We start from the raw sequence: 25,575 nt of genomic DNA, 5'->3' as shown, positions 1-25,575 counted from the left end.
AAATGTTGCATTCGCAGTGGCAATCTGGAAAATGGTAGCGTCTCACGCCTGAGCCATAAATCAAATGAATTGAAAAATGCGTTATTAAATAAAAGCAGCAAGGATGCAGCCGGCAGCCGGCAGACGACAGCCGGCCATACACACAAAACAGACACAAGGACAGACTGCTAGGCAGACAGCCAGGCAGCTAGACAGCTAGGCAGCTAGCCATATGTGTGCTCCAAGTCCAGTTGGCACAAACCCCTACAAGTATCAGCAACAACAACAACCGCAATTCGTTCTTAACTGTCTGCCACGGTTGGCCTGCTTGTTGAAATATGCGCCCTGCTGCATTTTGATTTACTTTTATGGCCAGACAACTGGTAGAGCTCCCAACAGAGATTGTCGGCTGGCATGCCAGGACATCGTTGCACTTGTTGGGCTTCAAAATTATGTCCTGCAGGTGTCGACGCCGCAACTGATTAGCTTCAGCTCGACACTAATGCGACAATGCACTGGAGGAGTGGTTGGGAGGGAGAGGCAGGGTGCATTAAAATTCAATTATTGAGCATTTTTTGCAGCTGCATTACGTGACCAACGGGCTCAAAAGTCGACAGGGTCAGCAACTTGAACCATGAGCCTGCACTTGTTGAAGTGGCACTCCCTCCGCCTCTTACCCCGCAGCGACGACAGCTGTTGCTATTTATAGAGAACTCGAGACAGAGACAAAGAGGGAAAGAGTAGCTCCCACATTTGCGCCTCATGGCATTGCATTAATTTCACAGATCAAACGCGTTGATGGACCGAAGCTAATGAAAATGTGGAAAGCCCTCTCACACTCTTACACTCTTACACTCTCACACTCTCCCGCCTCCTCCCACCACAGCTTATACTGCCATAAGCGCTTTTTAATGAAATGCGTGTTGAAATGTGCGGCGGGAGGAGGAGCAATGGAGTCTTGGGTGTGTTCGGTTGTCTGACAAGTGTTTAATAAAAACAGAAAAATTATGTTATAGCAAAAGCGATTTCGACTGTTAATGCCAAACAAATAGAGCGGCAAGTGGAAAACTTAATTAGACATTAAAAGCATCCCAGTTCGGGGCGAGAAAAGTTCATTATAATATTATTTATAACAAATAAGCGTAGTCTAATCGAGAATGGTTAGCACCGAATTGCCTTAAGTCGTAGCTAATTGTAAACATATCTATATAAATAGTTGTACCACATTGGTTGTACCACATCCCTTAAGCTGCTCGAAACTCAACAGAACGTTATGGTTATAGCAAAATACAGTTCTAAGATCTCCCTTAAAGCACCTTTAGCAACACATATTTCAAAAAGTAAAGTCAGTCAAAGACTCTGAGGCTTAGACATTTCGGTGCACACACCAAATCGCTTGTTAACAGCAATCTTCCGTGGATACCTTTGTTAACTGAAGTGCCAAAGTGGCAAAGTGTGTTCGTCCGTTTGTCCTGTGTTCTATCCCCGTTGCTATATGCCACCGCCTGAATGTATCTCAATATCCACAAGCAATCACAAACAATCTATCGAAGTAGAAGGCGGGCGAAGGGAGGAGTTTACACTGTGACAGGTGAGCATTGTCAATTGTCAATTGTCAAGTTGTCATCGTCTGTTTTGCTGCTGTTGACAATTTGCAAATGATGTATGACAAGCCTCTCTGCACCGGAGAGAAAACCTGGAACCGGGGAAAACCTGATCTCTGACTCTGGAGTCAACATCAAGTGGATTTTATGCAAATTGGCAATTTGAGCGCTGGTTTTGGCTTTGAAGAGCAGTCAGTCTGTCATCGCCACAGACTACGTTGCGGGAGGAAGTTGTTGAGGTGCCTCAAGTGTCTGCCATAACAATTAACTGCTCTTCAAATGACGAGTGGCCCTTGCTTTAGGACCCAACCAGCTGCGCCTGACACCAAAAGCGTGGCCAAATTGTGCGTGGCAACTGCGTTGCACTCAGGCCTAAACACAAAGCCAAACTTGAAAGAGAAGCCTAAAGCCGCCTGCTTTGCTCTCGCTTAAGTGCCTTTTATAGCCACCACACGCAACACGCAACATTTGACGACACCAGCACACACAGCAGGCGACAACAACTTCTCGGAAGTCAATCGAAACGATACAAATGGTAATTGTCCGATGACTCATTGATTTCAGCTGCGTAGGAGCTGGACGCAAATGACTCATGGCACATAACATGGATAACGGGAAACGAGAGCACCCAGATATGCGCACAAAAATGTGAACAATTAATAATGGTTATTGCATCCAGAATAAATGCGAAACTTCTGCATATTTTTGAATCTGTACTTGCTTAACTTTGCTAAAGCTTTACCGAATTTTATGTGAAGTACTTTTTGGTTGAAGATGTGTATAAAATTATGAAATCTGGCCTGAAATATAAAATTTAATATTTCGAAATATTAGAAACGCAGCCCTAAATCGAGTATCATTTTTATAAATATTACTTCTACGATCTCGAAATTTACCCTCACCATATATAAGAAGTTAAAGACTTACCGCTCTTCAATGGTTGTTGGCAGCTGGGTTCTGGCTCGCATCATGCTGAGAAAATGTTTGCCATGCGAAACACCAATCGCTGATCCAGCCGCGGTGCTTAGGCCACTGCTGCCCTCCGATAGATATCCATTGTCGATGTCGTGATGATAGCGACTGCCCGAAGTGGAGTTGCCCACGCGCAAGGCATCGCCATCGCTGCAGTAGCCTTGACCGATGTCCGATTCGCAGAACTCCAGGTAGGATTGATGTGGATGCGGATGCGGATGCGGATGATGATGCGGCTGTCCACCTCGTGCACCACGCGTGGGCAATGTCACATGAGAATTGTAGCCGCGCAGCAGCGGACGCATGGGCAGCACCGAAGAGGAACAGGATGAGGAGGAGGCGGCAGCAGCAGCAGATGGCAACTGCTCCTCTTTGGACTCGTAAATGGTGCCCACAATCTTCGAAGGTATCGTATGAAACTTGCTGGGCGAGGCGGTGGGCGTATTCGGTGCCGAATTGTGTTGCATGGGTACACGCTGCAACGGGGAACGCGGTGGCGCACCTAAAATATGTGGTCCCGCATTATACTCCAGTTTGCGTGGTGCAGAACCACCCAAAGCGGATTTCGGTGGGGGCAAACGGCTGCCGCTGCTGCTGCTGTAGAGGCTGTGGCCATGTTGTGGCGTGCTGGGTTCGCTGAGGTAGCCCGAGACGCTGTTGGAGTAAGTGGCTGATATGTGTGAAGCTGTAGGAGGAGGAGGAGTTGGCGGTGCATTGGCGTAGTATGGAGGTGGTGGTGTTGAAGGCAAGGCCTTGAGGATATGTGTGTTGGCAGTTGATTGTTGCTGCTGTTGCTGTTGGGATATGTTTGCCTGGTTGCTTGAATTAGTGGATATGTCGCTAGTTTCACGCTTGAACAGCTCCGAGTTGGAGCTGCAGCTGGAGCCCAATTGGGGCAACTTGCTGGTGCCCTTAATGGCTGCAATTGGTTTGGGCAGAGCTGTGCCGCTGGGACTATGGAGCAGTTGCTGCTGCTGCTGCTGCTGCTGCTGACTTTGACTCTTAAGCGAGTCGGTTTTGGAGTGCAGCGACGATTTGGATGACGTCTTCTCAGCGGAGCCGCGTGTTAAGGAACTCTTGACAGCTCTTCCCATGGTGGAGCTGCGTGATTCGTTGCCCGACTGCTGCTGCAGTTCCTCCTTGTGCAGCGAGCGGGCAGGACTCTTCTCCTTCTTGGCAGCAGCAGCAGCCGCCGCAACTGCTTTGGATTGATCCTTCTTTTGCTGTGCAGCGAGCAGCTTCGACTGCTTGGTATTGTGCTTCTGTTGGCTCTTCTGTTGAGCACTGACACTAATGCTGGGCGGCTTCAGCTGCGAGTTGTGGCCATCATTCAGACTCAGGCTGGAGTCGGAGCGCTCGGAGCGCGCCGAACTGAAGCCCGAGGAGGATGAAGTGCGCTTCGACTGGATTTGCGTTTTATTCGAGGCGACAGCGGCTGCATTTGCCGCATTCTGTTGCTTCTCCTTGTTGAAGAGCTTCAGCTTGTCCAGCATTGAGTGCTTCTGCGGTGCCGAAATCGTGGGCGCATTCAAGCTGCTCGGCGAGGGAATGCCGCTCTGGTGATTACTCTTCACACTAGGCGGACGCAGGCTGCAAAAAAAATACCAAACAAGAACAAGCCCTTGTCAGTCACAGTTTGCAACCAGTCGAGGATATTCTCATGATTACCTGTTGTTGTTGCCGCTCTTCAGACTCTGTATGGTGTGATTACTGGTGGGCGGACTGTTGGGACGGCTCGTATTGAAATCACTGCCGCTCTTGCCCAGACCAGGTATGGCTGTAGAGAGCGTGAAAAAAGAAAAGAGAGAGAGAGGAGTTCAATGATTTGGTGCCCACTTGAAGATGTCCGCTGGCTGTCAGCTGATGCTGAGACGCATATGTCGAGTGGGGGAAGGGAGGCGCTGCCAATAAATCAATGCTTAAGGCCAAGCGGACATTAAACTTAATTAATTGCTGTGCGTCTGTCCAGAGGGAGTATATAGTAGGGGGCAGACTGGCAGTTGTATATATGAGGGTCTCACGCACTGTCACATAAATCTTATATCTCGACTTTACATGCGATAAAATTAAAAGTGCTGTAATTTTTTAGCACTCAAATAGCACAAAATTGTCATTATTTGTTGTTATTTCACTAATTTTATTATTTTTTCTACCATAATCTATCGACTCGAAGTGCTATTGTCAATTCTAAATGTCGGTTCAAGCAGCCGAGTCTTTTGCAGATTTATTAAAACCGAAAACCAATTCAATCATTATTGAAAGTGTTTACATTGTTAATTACTCCAAGAAGTCAAATCTATCCCAAGGAGCGCTAGTTGGAGCTTAGTTCCAGCTAATTACAAATGCTGGCGTTCAGTTTTGAGTTTCAAATAATGAATACGTCTCTATTATTGTTTGTTTCATGATGTCTTTTTAGATGTGAATGGTTTTGTTTTACTTCATTTACTCTTTACTAATGTCATATTTATCTACTTTAGAATTATGTTCCAGTTCCATTTACTGCAACAGCTATTCCCAACTGGCGTTCAACAAGGGGCCCATTTAAGACCTCAAATCACCGCCACAGGCATTAATTACAAAATGTTCCAGCTTCAGCAAATCAAGTGCAACGAAATATATGAGCAATGAGGCTGTTTTTGAATAGCACGCGCCCCATACGACGAACTCGAGAGCCCCACAAAGGGATTCCCAGGAGTGCTTTGATGATGTGGCAGCACACGAGCCATGTCTATATTGTTACCCCTTTTAACGACAAATCTCGGACCTGGCTAAGTGCATTGGCATCCCCCGCTGGGGGTTGTTTGTTTGACGATGGACTGAAATTTGTTTGTTTCGGGTTCCGAGTACAGTAAACAAAAACGGGGCTGCAGCCGTGCCCCAAAAAAGCCACCACTAAAACGGGTGGCTTTAAAGCACATTTTTAATAATACTTTCCCAAACCCTCTGAAAACAATATTCACTTACATGGCGTATGATTCGGCGTTGGTGGCAGGGGGCGCACCTTGTCCGGGGGGCAGCGACGCTGGACCATAACAGTTGCGGGCAGCGGAATGGCAGTTCCGCCATTGACCTTTCCATAAGCGGGCGGTATTTGCCTGTAATAAGCAAGAAAATAAGTTTGCCTTTAACTAAAATTGGTATATAAAAAACAATATGCTATGCAGCCAGAGAGACTAATAAATGTATATTTTTACATTTCTTTATGGCTTTTTTATGGCAAACCGCCCACGCGGTAGGCCAAGCGCAGTTACAGCTTGTCTGAGGCGTGATTTGCATGAGTTGCTGTAAAAGTATCTGTCAGATACATTTTTTATGCTGCTCTTGGCATTTACTTATCTTGACGATTTATACAAACTGCGACATTAAAATAATTTTACATTACAACGTTGATAAATTAATGAAGTTGCCGCCAAACCCTTTTATTTTTTTCATTTTTGTCTGCGCACCCAGAAACTGCAGTAAATATTTTTACAGCATTTTTAACGATGTGATTGCGCGAACTGAAATGGAAGACAAAAAGCGGGCTCATAAATATGCATGTCATTGCGAAAGATACTTTTGAATCTCGCAAGTCGTAAGCCATAAACAGCGTACCTAAGTAGCTTTAGCTATATCTCTTGATTATCTCTGGTCGTAACTAAATTGCAAAATGATTCATTTTAATGAACATTTTATTTTGATTGAATCAAATAAATTTGATAAGTCATTTTAATTGGCCTTCAAACACTAATTGAATTACATTTTCATGACGTCGAAGCTGCTCAAATAATGCAAAATTTACATTAAATGTGCTTATAGCTTTTTTAATTTATATTTAATCAAGTCACTGGTCATTATTTTTGTTACAAATTTCAATCTATTTAATATATGTTGTACTCAAATAATCGGTTCCCCGCCGCATCCCTTCAATCAGTGTGATTTGTGCGTGTGCCGCCACCACTCTGCTAGAGTGCATGTGCTTGGTGCCCGCCTATTTAATCAATATGAGCAGCACTATCCATGACGCCACTGCGCCAGATACTGCAGTTCCTTGGTGCTCGCTATAATCTGAGCTCTCGCTCGGCAAGCAGCAACAGCAGCAACAACAACATCACCAACAACGCATTAATAAAGGCAAATGCTAACAATCCCAACTGCTACAATATTATTACATCAACAAGAACACCGCCGCTGCAGAGCCATCTACTTCTGATGGTGCTCATGCAGCACCACAAGGGCTCCCAGATCTGCTGTCAGATTCTGACGCAGATATCGATCAATTGACATGGAAGAGATGGTGCCTAGTTCGCCAACGTATCCGCCGAGAGTGTCCAATCGTAACCAAGTTACTCACGATGAGGACCCCAATCTAAGCGTTGTCGCTGAGAAATTCGGCCAACAAGGCCTTCTAAGCCTCTCCCACTTATAGCGGAGCGTATCACCAACTGTCACGCCGCCTGACAAGTTTATGTGGTGGTGGTACTGTCAGAGTGATGCCAAATAGTATTGATCCGTACAGGGTAATCCAAAGGTTGTTTACGGTTAAGCGAATCCCGTTTCATTCGTATCAATTAAAGGAGGATAGAGGTTTCCCCTTGGTGATCAGGGGACTGCATCCATCGCAGAAGAAAACTGAGTGCCTTACAGATGAGTGGCAGACTTGGGCACGCAGTGCGTGGTGTCCAAGCCATTGTAAGCTGCATCTGCAAGAATGAGCTGAATCTCTGTTATTTGGAGTTGGAGCCGGCTGCCAGCAATACAAAAATATACAATCTACGCTCCATATCTCAGGTGCGCATTTCATTCGAATACCCTGACAGTCATATGGACAGTTCCATCGTTGCCAGGAAATGGGACTCAAGACTCACGGAATCCCGGCAACCATACACAGTGAAAATTTTTCATATGCTGATGCTGCCACACTTCAAACGGCTGAGTTCCTGCAGCAACTTGGGCAACAGCAACAGAGGCAGCTTTATCATCAATAACAGCCACAACATCAGCATCGCCAGCAGCCGCAACAACAGCTTTTGCCGCTTCAGCAAGTTACACCACAGGTCGTTGAGCAACAGCGGAGAGGAAAAACGCGCCAACACAAAGTTCGCCAGATTCTTAGGCACCCAGAGCAGTCACAGCCACAACAGAAACATTCGCACCAACGCCACTAGCAGCAACACCAACAGCAAGAGCACATACTGCAACACCATCAACAGCAACTACGGCATTAACAACAACACCAGCAGCCACAGCGCCAGCAACATCAACAGCCCCTACAGCAGCAATTTCAGGTAGTACAACACCCACATCTCTACCATGAGCACTCCCACCACCAGTTTGGCAGTCTAATGTCAAAGTTCGACACGTTGAGTGCGACACTTATGGCCATGATGAGCATTTCGCACGCTGCACTTGCCAATTGATGAGCCAAATTGGGATGCGAGTTGGCGTGTGGAACGCCAATAGCCTTGCGAATAACGCCAATGAGGGTGCAGCAGTTGGACACTCGTCGTGGGATTGCACTTGCGGCTTGCATGGGGCACTCCAACCTCCAATTACTTGCTACAAGAGGATCGCCATCGTGCGACCAGATAACACTTGGTGTCGACCGGATGCAGAGATTGCATCAGCATTTGCGGATGAGCTGCAAGGCCGGCTCACGTCTTTTGCGCTTACATCACCCAGCCAGGTACAGGATACTAAGGCATTTTTAAATGCTGATCTCGATCCCGTACAACCGATCACACCTATCGCCCCTAATGAAGTCCGCATGCAGACTCTCAGGCTGAAGTTCAGTAAAGCCCCTTCCGAAACCTGGCAAGCCGGATAATCTTGTCTCGTCATTTCGACCGATAAGCTTGCTGTCCACTTTCTTCAAAATATTTGAAAAAATATTTCTTGGAAGGCTGTCGGCAGAAAGTGGCTTACAGAGTGTCGTTCCTGATCATCAGTTTGGCTTTCGGAATCACCATGGTTCACCAGAGCAAGTTCATCGAGTAGTACAGTATGTCCTCAAGGCTTTGGAAAATATGCAATACGCGCTGTATATATCGTCTTCCTGGATATTCAACAAGCGTTTGATCGCTGTATAGTCGAAGTTGGGGGCGAGCGATCAAACATCCTCCGCATTGGAGCGCTGTACCACAGGGTAGTGCCTTTGGACCTTGTACACCGCGGACTTGCAAATTATAGTATCCATAAATACGCTGCTTGCCAACTCCACCTCTGCTTGGAGAGCAACTGCGGCTACACAGAGGTTCTTGAATGGTTTTAGTTTGTGGGCCAACCGGTAGACCATCTGCGTCAATGGGAGCAAGTTTGCGCTCAGAAATGATAAGTGTCCAGCCGTCCGACTCAACAACATGGTCACACCTCAGGAGCGTCATGTCCGACACCTGGGTATGTATCCCGACAGAAAACTTACCTGGCGCAAACACATTCAGATCACGGTGACAGCGTGTACATCCAAAAGGGCAAAACTCAACTGGATGCTGAAGCCATCCAGCAAGCTCAGCATGAGCAACAAGCTGCTGGTGCACAGGAGCATCATCGTGCATGATACGGGATTTCATTTGCGGGCTCAGCTGCAAAACCTTGGGTAAACCTATTTAAAGTTTTGCAGAACAAGGTGATCAGAGACATCTCTAGTGCTTTACAGTATGTCGGCAATAGGACGTTGCACAATGACTTCGGCCTTTCAACAATTATGAAAGAAATAAATCGACAAACGAGTTACATTGGTTGCATAACCATGTCAATTCTTTGGCTGGCACACTAGCCAACTACTAATACCACACGCCGCAGATTGAAGCGACTCTTGGACGTTAAAATTGATGTGCAACATTAAGTGTTACGTATTATCTGTTAAAACCATTTTTATGTTTATGTTTAGACTTTAAGCTCCTGTCATTATTGGTTCCTTGACAAATGAATGTTTTATAAGCTTTTAGGTTGACTAATGTTTTAAATACAACTACTATTCAAAAAATTGTATTTAATTGCATTTTATGCAATTTTCTCAAATTTTAAATATTTAGGATAAGCTAATTAAATATTTAATATACATTGGCAAAGCAAATCTCTCTTAATTGCAATTAAAAATTATTATGCAATTAAGTCTTTCATTTAAATATGCAAATAATTGAAATCCAAATAAGCTGCTTACCAACCGCTAAAAGGAAAATGGCTTTTCCATTTCCCGGCTACTTTGGCAAGTTGGCAATTTTTTTCTCGTTTCGCAATTACTCAAAACGCTGATTAAAAACGCAAATAAAGTAATAAAAGAGAGACTGGCGCAAACTTTTAATAAGTCGCGCTCATAAACCTTAGCGGGGGGCTTGCCACAAGCGTGCAGACAAAGCCAAGAGATACATTTGTATCTTTGCATTGTTGTTGGCCCATTAATAAGGCAGGCAACAAAAAAATAAAGGAAGTACGCAACAATTGTATTAAATGAAGAAAAAATAGCTCATAAAAAACAGAAGACATCCAACGCAGACAAGACAGACAAATGAACTTGGCAGCTGCGTTGGCGTTGGCTTTGACTTTGCTCCTTTTTGGTCCTTTGGTTCGGCTACTGCAAAATTAAATGCGCCTGGCATACCCCTAACTTCAATGGCAGAATCCCCTGCTGCTTTTAGCGGCTGTCATCAAGCGTCTGTCACGCCATATTCATTCTTTGCCAGTGCACAGTCGAAAACAACAGCAAATTACAAAAAACCAAACGCTCCAAAAAAAAATCCAAATTACTTTTGATATAATTTTATTTGCATTTTATTGTTCGCGAGTTTCGAGTTGCGAGTTTTCCGCCAACATCTTTGGCCATGTTAGGTGCTCTGCTCCGCTCGGTTTGCCCAGTCTTCAAGTGAAAAGCCAAAGCTGTCTGCCGAGTTGTGTTTGCTTCAGCAAGGATGTCGATTGTCTGCATATGCTAGATGCAAAGATACAAGTCCCAACATTGTATCTATGACAGCAGTCAGCACATGTGCGAGGGCTGCACACAGCATTCGTTTGGAAATAGTTATTTATTTTTTTTAAATATTTGTGTGTATTTAAATATACAAATATAATCTAAAAATATATATCTTAAATATATATCTTGCAAATTTTATTCAGAATTATAGAGTAGAAATACTTTTAAAATCTCTACAAATTGTTTGTGTATAGTTGACTTCATATTTGAATTAAGATTTGTCAAAACATTGAATATTTCTTTAGAAATACGTTTAAAAAATGAGTTAGCCTTCATTTTCATCTTCTAGAAAAGGATAATGGGCTCAGATTAATTATTCTAAAAGCAAAAGTTTGACTCAATAATTTACAACTTAAAACAGAATCTGAAGTACACAAAACGCGGATTTAATTTTGCAAGACATGCTGATTACTTTAATAGCAACCCATGGTGCATGGACAGCTTGTTAACTGAGATATGTGTTCGGAGTATCAGCAGCTTTGCATCTCTCAGCTTCAGGTGTCGCATGCCAGTTGCAAAAAGGGAGCGGGTGGCAGGAGGGGCACCAACTTCTGTTTGCATTTCGCGCAAATTGAATTTTGCGTCTTTATTACGCATTTTTGATTTGTTAGCATGGCGCGCACAGTGTCTTTGACCTTTGCTGTCTGTGTGTGTGTGTCTGTGTGTGTGTGTGTGTGTGTGTGTGTGTATGTAGTGTGTGTGTAGACTCATAATAACTGAATGCCATTCCTGGCTGCTGTTCCTAGTGGCATTCACCTGTGCCGCACAGCCCACGCAGTTGCATTTACACTTCAAATTGCAGTTTCAGTCCCCGACCAGTCCCTGTACATTTCCGGGAGAGGAATGGAAGAGGAGGGGCAGGCTGGTAGCCAACTATAAAGGCCGACGTTGAAGGTATTTGTGGTTGTATAAATATGAAAAGTTCTTTTTGCCCCGCTGCCCATTAGTAGCATTTGCGTTGCATGTTTGTTGCTGCTTTTGTTACCGCACAATGTGTCACTTGAGTTGCATTTGTCATGGCAAATGCAACAGCAGCAGGAGAAGCAGCAGCAGCTCCTCCAAAGAGCCAGACTCGAGTGTGCGTGGCAAGGTAGGGTAGATCTGAAGGAATACACGACGACTCCAACTCTGGCCTGACCATTTTGGGATATGGCCAGTTGCCTTATACGATCGTGTGGCGTTGCAAGTTGCAGCAACTCTTTCGCTTTTATTATGGCTTACACATATACACGATTTGTTGCCGTCGCCGTTTATGGTTAGATGTGTCTTTTATTATTAGTTTTTTGTTGCCTTGTTCCTGGCCCTTTTGTTGCCTTTGGGATGCCTGAGATATCTTTGAGTTTGTTTCCTTACCTTGCTAAGATTGACAGGCGATTGGCATTGCCACAGAAAATACCGTGGAGAAAAATACTAAGTTACAACGGTGAATTTCAAATGATTAAAATTCGTATTACTTTCACACTTAGCATTTTCAAAAACTTGATGAAATTGGTAGTTTTGTCGTTCAATTTTATATGTTAAAATCATAACTTTCTGTGTTTTCCTAATAGGTCAGTAGCGCTTCCAGTACTTAAAATATAATGATTCAGAAATAGTAATCATGCCGGGAATCGTTTCTTCTTTACGATCGATCTTTGACTATAAAATTCTCCTTGATGATTGGCTTATTACATATCTTCTATTTTCTTTGGGAAAGTTTATCGTTATTGAGACGGCTGACTTTCACCCGAGGTAAATTCATAGATGCTCACACTGCTGAAATAAGCTATCGTTGAGTGCATTAGATTCTCAACTGGCTGGCACCTCCAGCTACTGGCCAAAGCAATTTCCACTTTATCTTTAACCCAAAAACCTTTTGAACCTGGTCACAGTCGTTGATGTACTTGTTGTTTTTTTTTTTATATTGTTGTTGCCGTTGTTTTTCTTGCTCTTGAGTTGCAAGTTTATGCCGTTAAGTGCAGGAAATTTTCATAAATTTGCCACAGCAATTTGGTAGGCTACCGCGAATAGCCCGTTCGACTGCCTGCCACAACCAACAACGACAACAAGCAGTGAAGAGGCACACAATTTATGTGCTGATGTCTGGCTAAGAAGCCACTCCAAAGACGCTAACAAAAAAAGAAAAGAAGTTGCGCTGGACGCTCCTAGTTAGAGGTTCTTTCATCGGTTTGGGGTCGGAGTCTGGTTAGTGCTGGCTGCAAGCTTTGCGAGTAGGTGTTGAATGGCTGATAATAAACGTAATTATGTGCCATTGATATGCCCGCAGGAGTGGCCAAACTGTTAGAGATAACTCTGTGCCAGACAGAGGTATTCTTTCGACTCTCAGCATCAGACAGATGAAGATCACTCTTAGTCATGGGGGAGAGTGGTAGAAAAGCATGAGTGCCACAAATGAGACATTTGTGTCAAACGGGCAGGAAGAATAGCGGCTTGAAACCTGTTTAGTTCGTAGAACTGGATAATAAAAAAGAGAAATCAGGATGAAGTTAAACGGAAGCTGAATTAGCTCATAGACTCAGATTTGACACAGTTTGCAAGCCTAAACAAAATGGGATCAATATTCATTTTAACTTTCATAATTGAAGTGTGCATCTAGAAAATGCCTCGTTGTCGCTCTGATTGCTTTATTCAGAGTAGCTGCTTTTAACTCATATTTTTTAGTAGAGTCTTTTAACAATGTAGATTTGGTAAAAGCAATTCTCACAGAGTTTGATAGTTAAGCACGATTTGCAGATACAAAGTAATGTTTTAGCTGCAAGTTTGACAGCTTTGTTTCTAACAACCAGCCTTGTCAAATGGCTTACATTAGAAATTGTAATGCGACACGTTGAAAAACGTGTTCATCTTAAAAGTCGTGTACATCTCTAACCCTAACCCCCTCCCAACTTCCAGCTCCGGCAGCGAACTCAAGCCAGCCAGCAAAGTACAGATACACAATATGAGTTGAGATACTTTACTAGCTTTGGGTATTGTATTCGTCTCGTACGAGTATTACTTACTCCTCGCTGGCTTTCAAGTGCGACATAAAGTCACGATTTTCAGTTATTAGATGGCAAAACTTGCGCCTTAACTGCAGGCTCCGAAACAGTTGTTTGTCTGCCTTTAGGGACGCATTTTCTCAGCTGCTGCAAGAAACAATTAATAGCGTCTGCTGACACACAATCCCCCCTACCCCTACCCCTACCCCACCCCACAGACCCCTTGCAAACACATATGGAACACACACGTGCGGTGGGCAAACGGCAAGCTCAAAGATATTTCTTGGCGTTCCCTGCTAATGCTAATGGTGGACGCCGTCATCGTCGCCTTTCCTCACATTGCCACCTTTGTTGACTGAAACCGAGACTTGAACTGGAACCGGGTGTATGAGTGGGACTGACGGAGGGAAGAGAGAGGGGAGGAAACAAGTCGACGACATCTTTAAATATGCAGCAGGTTGTTCTATGGTTGGCCGGAGTTGTAAATAACTCTGCAGCCGCAAATGGAGAGTTGCCCAAAACAAACAAAGTAGCAAAACCAAACAACAACAAAATAAAGGCAACAACAACAACATCTACTTTGTGGCAGCAGCTTGCTTCTCGAGTGCAACTTCCACTCTTCGCTTAAACTGCAAGCGCAACATTTGAGATGAGCGCGTGGCATTGATTAGAAATGCTAAAATAATCGTTGATAATGAGAGTTTCTATTTAAAATTACATATTTATTAGTGTTTATTTACATAAATTACATAAATCAGGATGAATTTGAAATGAATGCACGAAAATAATCAGAGATATGGAATCTTAGCCTTTCTAAGGTCTGTTTAATATCAATCGCATGGAACTTTCAGAATGATTCCCTTTTTTGACCAGAGTTTATTGTAATCTTACAGAATAAACTATCATTTCGCAAAGATATGAAAGGCGAAATCATTAAATCAAAGATGGAGTCTGCTACAAACCATTATCTCAAAACAATTATAATAATTCTCACGAGGTCATCTCTAATTTACCCTAGATATGACAGTACAGCTTAGCTTATATCACAAGCACACACATCTCAACACACACATCTCAACACACACATCTAAACACTTATTCCTTTTTTCACACCCAGCAAATGCAGCTGACAACATTTTGTGTTTGCGTGCGTCTGTGTGTGTGTGGGACCCTGCGGGGGTTGGACAAATGGCCGTAAATAAGTAAACCAGGCTGCATATTTCGGTAGCCTTCCATTGAGTAAACAGAGGCGAGGGTTGTCTGATAAGTAGCTGGCGGTCGACAGGCCTGCCTGTTTTTCTCTAGATTCCCAGCGAATGGATTTCAATTATGCAACTTGGCAAATGTTTTATTTATTGACTCTGTGCGTTCTTCCATCATATCTGAAAGGTTTTTAGACACGGTGGTTGATTTTTCCAGGGGTTGCTGTCACATATGGATGCGTATATGCATATAAGCATATCAAATATGCACTTTGAACACTTTGCCCCAGAGTTGAAGGCAGCTGTAAGTTGATCGCTGCGATTATGCAATGAAAGAGGGGGCAACAAACTTTCAACTGGCAGCCAACAGCCAACAGCCGTCTACCGACGGCTCTAGTAAATTAAACTTGGCCCACAGTCTGGCTGGCAGCCAATTGTTGATCTAAAGAAGGAGAACTCTCGACTCTGGACCCCATGCACCTTAGACGGAAGTTGATCAACAGACGCAACAGTTGCGTGTCTTTGGATGGTGTCGCTTTCGGCACCTCAAATCCGTCCGAGAACATGGACTAAAGTCGCTTTAATTATGAATCGCTTGCCACTGTTAATCCAGTGAGAAAACCAGGAAATTCGCACTTGCTGGCATACATCTTAAAAAACTTAAGAAACGCAACCACAAATGTCATTTCCATTAGCCTCCAACTTGTTGGCGTGCATAAAAATAGCCAAAGGCCCACTGGAGTGAGCCCATGCTGCCGAGATCTCTCCGACTCTGCTCTGATATAAATAGATCTGAGAGTTCTTGGGAAAATATATATCGTACACTTTAAGCAATTTTAGATAGGCAACATTTTAGGAGCTCTGATTTATTGTGCTGACATTTGGTTTGATACAAGCATTAGCTTTGTATAAAATATGTATAATGAGCTTCATTAGATACTTTGACATTTTCCCGAGGAAAACCACTCAATTGTTTGTATAAGATTGCATGGGTTTTACCTTCTGACATCCGGTGAGTTGGGCAGACTGCGGCATTTCCGAGCGCTCTTGCCACCACCATTTCCATGTGACGAGGATGAGGAAACGTTGCCCATTTTTGTAATTAGTGACTGATGTGATGATGATGATGATGATGATGACGATGACGATAATGATTATAAAACTAAGCTTAATTTGGCATTTAGATGCAACTTTGGCACTTTATAGCTGTGATCTTTGTTGGCGTTATTTAATTCACATTTATGCTCAAAAACATTTTATTTATTTAGCACACAATTTTGGAACTTTTATTTTTATACCATGGTTTTATTAAATTTTAATAATGAGATACATTTTGTAACTATGAAATGTGATTTTCTTTTTATATTTTGCTTTATTTACGAAATTTCTTCTTATTTAATTATGATTATTATATTTGATTAAATGAGTAATTTCCCTTTAAATAAAACTGTTGCATTTTTTTTGACGTTGTAGATTGAGTTTTAATTTAATATTGCTGTCAATTCATATTCTTTATTCCAGCACATTTCGAGAATTTTAAAAGAATTCATTGCCTCAATTTGCAAATTTATCTCAATTATCCCTGATTTAACTACATAAGCCATGCATATCCAATGGCATACAATTTCCAACAAACGGAACCCCCCAAAAAGTGCTCTTTGCTCTGTGTCATTATTTCGTAATTAAATGTGCTGGACCTGCGGGGACATTGCCGTGACACAAGTAAAAATAGCTGCTAATCAAACAAAATGTCTGGTTCCCCGCCTGAAAACGCCCACAGCAAATAGGGAAAATCTATAGAAAAAGCCAGAAATTTGTCTGATGGGGATGACCAAAATGTTTGCACAGCACTTTGATCAAAGATTGGGGGTTTGTTACAGAAAACTTAATGCAATTAACTGAACGTATTTGCAACTTCCGTGCCGAAATAATACAGAACCAGAGACCAGTGGAAACAGACATTTTTGATGTATGACTGCTGATGCGGCTAATCCATAATGAAAAAAGGCAGAACAGGGCGACTCAGGCAATGAGAAACAAAAAGGGAGGCCCTTCTTTGCCAGAATGTTGAAGAATGTTTTTGAGTTGAAAATCAATAACTTCAATTACAAAGATGCAAAGCCCTCGAAAACAAGCAAGCCAAATCGGAAATGCACAGAGAGAAAAAAATGGCGTGTAAATAATACGCACGTGCGTGTGACACGTGAGTGGGACTGGGACTTGGAGAGGAGAAAAGGAAGAGGCCGAAAAGGAGGAGGAGGAGGAGGAGGAGGAGGAGGAGGAGGAGGAGGAGGAGGAGGAGGAGGAGTGTTGTAGTACATATTTGAAGTGCCTGCTAAATGCTCTCAAAGTGGTCATATTTTAGAACACCCAACAAACTTCGCATTTTGGAGTTAAGGGTGCGAAATTTATGCTTAATCAATTTGTCGTAAAAATTAATGCCTTGGATTTTGTGCGTTTTTGGCAGTACACACTGTAAGGGTTGCTCTAGAGTTTACGCCTGCTGTTGCAATTGCGATAAATGTTGCAATTGGACTAGGATTTTTCACCAAATTTGACACGTGTCACGACACGGGTGGGCTAAAAAAAAATAGGAAGAGTTGGCAGCTGATATGAAGTTTGACTTATGCGTGAGTTTGTCTGATTTATTGAATATTTGTGCTGCGTCTCTCCCCGAGTCGAATGCTTAATCAAAAGTGTCACAGCAGCAATTACCACAATCAGCCGAGCTCCAATTCTAGTTTTGACTCGATTCCGACTCGTTTCTGACTCGTTTTTGACTCTGACTCTGATTCTTACTCGCCTGTCTGCATCATTTTCATAAATTGAAGCAAATTGTTGTTGAGTCGGCTGTCACAGATCTGCAACTGAAGCTTGGCATAATAAACGCGACTTAAATGCCTGGCAAGTCGACTAGAAAAGCACTCAAGTTGAATTGCCTGACAGCTTGTGGCGCTGCAAGCAATCAAGAAGCGCAAGGAAAACACTTTTCCAAGCCACGAAGGAAGCGTGACTAAATCGCACAAATGCCTTGAATAATTGTGCTTGATGAATCAGGAAGCAAGTGAAAATAATACATGCAACAGATATAGCTCTTAGTAGTTCATTGATTCCAGAGCTGCACAAAGCAGCGTCAACAAATTTATTTTGAACGTTTTCTTTCAATAATTTATAAGAGTAAATTTGCTGATCTACAGCGGCTTTTGTCGAGCTCAATAATCTTTTCGACTGCCCCTTAAAGCTCAGCAAATTGTGATTCAGCTAAAGATCAGTCCCAAAATGACATTGCACAATCAAGTTTTTAAGCGTCTTTAGAAAATGTATGCAAATTGAATGCAAATTGCTGGCAGAAATTACAGCAAATTGTCATTGCATGTGTGTGTGGCTATAACCATATGAAATCACATAGATGCAATATATATATATATATATGGTATATATATAAATATATATTTGCAGACCACACAAGTGGCAAAAAGTAAAGCCCGTATTAATCATAAACATTGATAATCACGATGCGTTTGCCACTTTGATTGGACAGAAAAAAGAAGGCAGTTGATACTTGAAAGCTGTCAACCGATTATGAAATACTATTTATGATATATGTTTGCGTGAGTCGGGCGCACCTATCATAGTAACAAATTGAATTTTTCATTATGCAAAGACTTAGCGCAGTTAATTGTCCGCCTCGGAAAAGTCAAAAGAAAAAAATCAAATGTAAAACTTGAAAGGGCACAGCAAAATGTCAGCTTTTATTCGGTTTGAGATATTGTATCTTTTACCGACTCCCTGCTCAGCGCTAAAACGGCGTGACAAATTGCTGATTTGCTTTGACATATAAATAAAAGACTTTTGTCTAAAGTTTGTCGCGCTGCTTATTTCTGTATTTTGTTTTCTGTTTTCTGTTTTGTGTTTTGTGTTTTGTGTTTTCTGTGCTTCCCTTGCCTTTAAGCGGAAGCTAAAAGAGTCTTTCAAGTTGATTTCTGCTCCATAAACTTGTCTATTTTTGTATTGTGTGCCCCGCTGCTGCTCCGGCTGCTGCTGCTGTGCTCACTGGAGCGCAACGATGTCCGGACCCGCTAGAGATCCCAGCTCTCCACTCCACCTCTTTTAACTGCTCCCTTCCCTTTGGCAGGTCTCATCTGCTCTGCTCTGCTCTGCTCTGCTCTGCTCTCAACTGTTCAAAATTTGGAGCAGCACGTGCAGCATTTGCACGTTTCAACATTGTTTTTCTGGAGAGGGTATTTCAAATTCCTGTCGAAATGTGTAAGGCATTGAGAAAGTTATCATTGATAACATCAGGTATCTATTTATATATCTATTTATTCTCGATTAGCATTAAAATTCGACTAACTATGTCTGCTCAGCTCTTTCCTTTGGTTCCGGCAGCTTAGATGTTGAAGTAATCTTGATCGGCAGACTATATCACTATAATAAAATTATATCCAACAAAAAATCACAAACAAACAGTTAATCTTCAAGATAACGCTTTGAAAGATTTATAAATTGCACAGAATGTTATATCATACTGCAAAAGGTGATCATTTTATGTCCTAAATTCTGCAAAGTCTGCAAGGGTATTTCATCTTCGGCAATTGCAAGAGCTAAATTTAGTTCTTCTGTGTCTCTCGCCTCTAGATGCATTGTTTTAATGCCTGCCTCTCGTTTATTTATATTTAGATGGAAGTATTTGCTTTATGTCAGTTGTACGGCACATTAAAAGCCAACTTGAAGCCGGGCTGGAAAGCAGGGCAAACACAAAAGGGTTGTGGGGCGAGTCTCTGTTAGACAGTGAGTGGAACCGACCTGGATCATAAATCTCGTCAAAATTTATTTGTTAAACTGCAAGTCGAAGTTAAAAGCGATTGTTGTTGTCCGTTTGGATTTGCCAAGCATTTGATATGCAATACATGCGCCCAGGCGCCAAATGTGAGGGCAGCAGCTGGAGGGTCTGATGGTTTTTGGGGCGTGTGTTGGAAGTGGGGCTGGCGCTGTGATTGAACGGCTGCATTGTTAGATTTATGCACCACTCGCCACTCGACTCGACTGCCGTCAAGGCAATGGCAACGTTACCACCAATTGTGTACATACTACAAGCTGACCCCGCTTGAGCCAACAATATCCAAAGAATTTGTTGGGCAACAGGCCCATTAATTTTGTGTGAATTTCCTGTCAAAAATTGCATTTCCACATCCTCAACGAAAAGAGAGCCTTCTTCTGTCTGCTGCCCGTCTGGATAAGTTACCAGCCACCACCGTCATATACAGATATGCCACCACCACGCACCACTTTGCGGTTTATGTCGTTACACAAAGCCACCCCTCCCTCCCCATCCCTCCTCCCAATCTTACTTTTTGTGTGTTGTGTGCCGAGTTCCTTCACTTCCTTCAGCTTTTATCAGCACATTCTACTCTCGTCTTTGGGTTTTAAACAACTTTTTGCCACTTTTGCGCCTCAGCGGCTGCATATTAAATAATTTTCTTTTGGCCATCGTACGTGACTAAACGTCAATTTCTGGATACCACTCTCCAGTCTCCACTCTCTGCCTCTCCCTCTCTCTCTCTCTATCTCAATATCTGTCTGTCTCTCTTACTCTGTATCTCTCTCTCTCTCTCCCGTCTATGCAAAATGCATTCTCGAAGCAATTTTAATAATTTTTCAAAGTGCCTTTGGGCTCGTGCAAAGGCATAGATAAGAGGCGGCCAAAGTTTATTCTTTCTTTGCATTGGCAAAAAGTGCAACGTTCTGATAAGCAGCCAACTCTTAACTGAACCGCACTGAACTCTGGGCTAAAGAGCCAGCGGCTGTTAACTGTGTCAAAAAGTTATATTCAATCGACGTACGTGATATTCTCTGAATTGAACAATTAGTTATGGCCTGAAGAGGGGCTGCAGCTGGGCGTAAGTGGAAATTGTGGCAACTGTTTAAAATACTCTCAAAAGCGGAAGCGGATATTTTATGGGCACATAGATTATATGCACTAATCTAATAAGAAAAAGAAAAAATAAGAGCTATGAAGCTCTTTAGAATTAGTTCTAATAAACTCTTTGCTCTTTCTGTGCATTAGATTTATGTCAATAAGTAAAGTGAAAATGCCATTGAACTTGCTCATAAATTTCTAGCTTTGCAAACTGGATTTTTTAGCAGTGCGAACTGGTTCGCTCTTCTGTGAGCTCAATGACAAAACAACCCCCCAAACTAGTTCCAATTGATATGCACATAACCTTCAAGTCCGCTCCATCAAAGTGGATATATTTACATGAGAAACTCATAAACATAGCCGAAACTAATCATTAACACGAGACACATTAGGCAAACTTCAACTTCAACTCCAACTCCAACTTCAGATATGTAGTTGCATAGCCCAATGGCTATTATCATTATCATAATTAAATCATTAGGGTGTCGCTACTGTAATCATAATCCACTTCTGTCTCATTCACACGCTGGAAGAGGCGAGGAGGCGAGGAGAGGAGGAGAGGAGGCCCCTATACACATGTCATATCATTAGTCAAAGTTCGTCTCGGCTGCTACCTACAGTAAGTACTCAATAATATTCCCCCCACCTTGTCTGGTTCCCTCTTTCTGTGAGCCGAAGCCACAATTGAATTTTCATTTTGGTATTTTGACAGTTCGCTTTTTGATATCTCAAATTTCAGACGGCAGACTTTGATTTGCTGCCGGTGATTGTAGGATTGTTGCTTTCGTTGCTGTCACGCAGTTCAATGCACCCTTATTTGAAGAGGAAGAAGCTTAAGTTCGAGTTCAACTGGAATTGGATGAATCTGACAGCTTGTCAGTTGTCACTGGCAGGCTTTAAATTGAAAATTGAGCAGAGCATGCAGTTCAACTCTACTGATATCCGGATAATTAGCCCCGAACTCTCAAGGATGACTTCCTCAACTCTCAATCCTTTTTGGGGGCACAGCTGCCACTTGAATCAAATTAGGTTTCCAAAAGCCAGCTGCAAATTTTTGGCTCGAGCCACAATCACACAAGATTAATAGAAGGCACACGCGCCAGTTGAATGCTCCACAGAAACCGGTTAGCTATCTGACAGTCCAATCGGGAGAGGTGGCAACACTGCCAGCTGATGATGTTCATGATGACGATGATGATGATGAGCCGATGACACTGAAGATTAGCGCCTAGAAATCAAATGGGTTGCGCCTGACGTGCGGACATATCTAATTGCCGGTCTGTGTCCATTATTCTCTGACTCAGACTCAGAATCTTCTTAATTAACTTCTTTGTAAACTGTGAACTACAATCAACAATGGCAAAAGTTAGCAACTAGCCAAATGGAAAGTGTAAACGGGAAATGAAGGAAACATCTGCTATTAAAAGTTTAAATTACGAAATTCTATATGAAATGCATTTGGTCATCAACGTTGGAAGTCTAACATATTCAAGTATTTAAAAAGCAGAAACTTTTCACAATTCGCGACTATTTCAAGCTCTGCGAGATTCTACAAAATTGAGCATTGTTTTTGTCTAAAGTTCAAATCCCACAGGACAGCGAATCCTGTTAAAGTCTGCTGTATTTCAGCATATAAATAAATAAAATACGCGCTTATCTAAAATGGAATTTGTCTACTGGTCGGCTTGTGGTCCATGGAGAACGTCTGCTGCCAAACACTTTTTGTCTGGGTTTAAGCCTTTTAATTTGTATACACTGCGATAAGGCGATAATTATGCTGCCAGCCAAAAAACAAAAAGACATCTAAAAGGGGAATGAATTGGGAGCTGCAACGCCATTCAATATGCAACAGTTATGTACAAAAACTTGATTAAATATAGCACATTAGATATAGATTTATTTGTAATACATTCACTTCACAGATTTATTGACTATTTGGCACATTTGTAAGTGACTGACAATGAACCATCATAAATGTAGACTTGATTCACACATTTGTGGGTTTTTTGCCGCCTTTTCTCCGTGCATAAAAACATAAACAAAATCAAATCAAAATTTGCCGGCAATTGACGCGCACACCCGTTCCGCGTTCAGCACTCGACGCGATGCGATTGCAAACTAAACGAACACTGAACGTTGTTGAACGCAACCGAACTGTTTGCTTGGCTTCGTTCGAACATGTTCGATGCGCACAGCTGCCCGTCATATGAATGGATGGAGCAAATGGGGGTGGTTGCAACGTGCAGGTTGCAACTGTCTGTCGTTTTGTCGGTGTGCCGGGTATAAACAGTTGCGGCTGCCCCCTCTCTGTTCGGTGAAACAACTGAAGTTCAATGCTCAGAAGGGGCAAACAACAAGTGCAATTAAGTTGGCCAAAGTTATTGGCGAACAAATCGGTGCAATTTAACATACTAAGCAATTATCGCAAATTATTTTCTTCATTTGCTTCTTTTTAATTTGTTGTTGCTTTTCTCACATAAAATGTCGCTCAGATTGTGACAACAACAACAATATCGGCGAGAAAATTGTTTAATCATTGCAGCTTTAGTTTCGAACGGGTCAACTTCACCTCACTTCGATTGCTTTAAAAAAAAACTTGTTTAAATTGAGCATTTTTAAGCCGCTTTTGGGGCTCGAGTCGAGCGCGCAATTTGTGTTTTTGGCCGATTTTCAAGTTTTTTGGAGGTTTATTGCCCGCCTGTCGAAATTCGAGTGCAATTTGCGTGATATGGCAATCGAAATTGGACGAAACTACTCGCAGTTGCTGCTGAGTTATTAACTTGGGAGTGCGAGAGTTTTAATTGAGAGTGGGTGGTAATCGATGTTCCGCATAACTCTTAGGACAATAGTGTAATATTTCAAAAGCACACTGAACCTGTGAAACTTAAAATGCTGCAGCTAACTACAGAAATTGCAAATCGATCACATTATATAAATGCTGCGTTTTCCATTCAATAAATTCGATTGGGCATAAAAAAAACAGTTGGAAAACATTATATACAAATCCCTAATAGGCAGTAAAATGCAAATAAACATTAAAAATATTGTGACAGTTGCTAAGGGAACTTAAGATTTATGTTATATTCAATTATTTGTATGCTAAGCGAAAAACTTTCCCTCACTTTTGCAAAAAAAAAAAACAACTTTGAAGCTGGAAACTGTGCAACCCCACTAACTGAGCTAGAGCCAATAAATCATTGTTTATACAAATCCAAAAAGCATGAAAGGTTTTCCAGCTCCAACTCTAGCTCCAGCTCCAGCAATTCACATGCCACAGACGCAAAAACAAAGACAAGAAAGAAAACAAATGCGAGACGGACACACATGTAATTCCAGCTTCGAGAGCGACTGGACCACATCGATTCCACTGCCACCTACCAAACTACTATATACTACTAATGCCATTAAATCGCCCCCTCCCCATCCTCCCCCCAGCCCGCACCTTACTTCAGCACCCCCTCGCAAGCACTAAGCATGCATTTTATTGCCTTTTGTCGTACTGGAAGAGACGGCGCACTTTATCATTTCAATGGCAGCGAATGTTGCAATGTTTACTTTTCATTTTATATACTCCTCTCCTACACCCCTCCTCTAAACGCGTCCAATCTACACCCGGCTGTTCACTTGGCCGTTAGTCTCGTCCAATTGTCCAACGGTTTGTCTATGCAAATATTTTTATTTGCTTCTGTCGTTATGGCAGTAAAACTGAAAGCAATGTTTTCGTTGAGTACTTACGACTAAAAGATGCTCTATATTATATTTTAGCATATGATGCCTTTAGAAATTGTGAGTCGATTGTAAAGAAATATTTAGAAGCGTTAAAAATAGGTTAAATTATAATTTAACAACATGACAATTACAAAGACAATTCTTTATATCAATCTCAAGGATAATATTTTGAATAATTGAAAAGTTGGTAATATTTAACAACATTCTTTGATAACAGGGTATCAAGAATTGAATCTAAAATGCTGACAGCAGCTCGTTTTTATCCGAGCGGAAATAAAATGCAGTCTGAGAGTTTGTGTATATTTTGCACATGTTGCCAATTTTGTCACATAGTAAGTTTAGTTGCCACCCCCTAAAATGATTAAGGAGCTTAAAATACGATAAGATCCAGTCATCTAAGCATAATCAACTTCCGACTCCCGCGGGAGCTAATTACTAGAGTATTTAGCATATAATTATGAATTCGGTTCACCTGTTTTGGTGAGTTTCTTTATTACTCATTCCCACTCTCGGCCTAAGCCAAATGCTCCCAATGGGCAAAAAAAAAAAAAAAAAACAGAAACTTCAGCTAACCACCCACTGGCAATTCAATTTTCCTTTACGACCATTTTCCACGAAGAAAAACAACAACAAACTGGGGAAAAAGTAATCATCGTTGCAATTGTTTCACATTTTTCACGTTGCCCGAGATGAATGGTCGCTTTGATGATGCTGATGGTGAGGTGTGTGTGTGTGTGTGTGTGTGTGTGTGTGTGTGTGTGTGTGTGTGTGTGTGTGTGTGTGTGTGTGTGTGTGTGTGTGTGTGCGTGTGTGTGTGTGAGGGGGGGTTGTGTGTGTATATACGGTTAGCTGAGCTACCCCCTGCAATGCCTGTAGACGACATTTTCTTGTAGATCCTTTGCTCCCCCTCCCGCTAACTCCTCCTAACCCAACATCCACCAACTAAAACTCCATTTTCTTTCTTTGTCACTAGAAATATGACTAACTGAACTGAACTGAATTCAACTGCCTGAATCTGGAATCGAATTTTGAAGCTGATTGTACCTTCTTGTACTTTTTTCTGCATACTTAAAGAGTTGCGAAATCAACCCTTAAGCCAGCCCTTGTAAATTTCATAATAATAGACAAAAAACGGCATCACTTCAAAATGCGGCACGCACCGCACTTGAAAACGGGCAAATATGAAGAGAAACAGACTAAAATTAAAGCCCGCTCCGAGGCTTGAGGCTTCAGCAGGATAAAA

The 25,575-nt window shown here is 42.3% G+C and overlaps 1 protein-coding gene across 5 annotated transcripts in view; it reads right to left on the bottom strand.

The window, feature by feature from the left end:
- LOC6567113 (protein sickie) overlaps positions 1 to 25,575 on the bottom strand; it is a 178,903-nt gene that overhangs the window by 53,426 nt on the left and 99,902 nt on the right. For 3 of the 5 annotated variants that reach the window (XM_043214691.1, XM_043214689.1, XM_032739645.2), the window contains exons 4-6: positions 5,520 to 5,650; positions 4,224 to 4,332; positions 2,511 to 4,145 (exon numbers count right to left, since the gene is read on the bottom strand). In XM_043214691.1, the coding sequence (XP_043070626.1) occupies positions 2,511 to 4,145; positions 4,224 to 4,332; positions 5,520 to 5,650 (1,875 nt within the window). Of the gene's footprint in view, positions 1 to 2,510; positions 4,146 to 4,223; positions 4,333 to 5,519; positions 5,651 to 15,682; positions 15,793 to 25,575 lie in introns of those variants that run through there. The other 2 variants (XM_032739643.1, XM_032739644.2) reach the window with 1 other exon arrangement.

The sequence above is a fragment of the Drosophila grimshawi genome, unplaced genomic scaffold (assembly GCF_018153295.1).
Source record: "Drosophila grimshawi isolate 15287-2541.00 unplaced genomic scaffold, ASM1815329v1 contig_1377, whole genome shotgun sequence".
NCBI classification, from domain to species: Eukaryota; Metazoa; Arthropoda; class Insecta; order Diptera; family Drosophilidae; genus Drosophila; species Drosophila grimshawi.
Note: the sequence above shows the minus strand (reverse complement) of the source record. Positions and strands in the feature narration are given on the sequence as shown.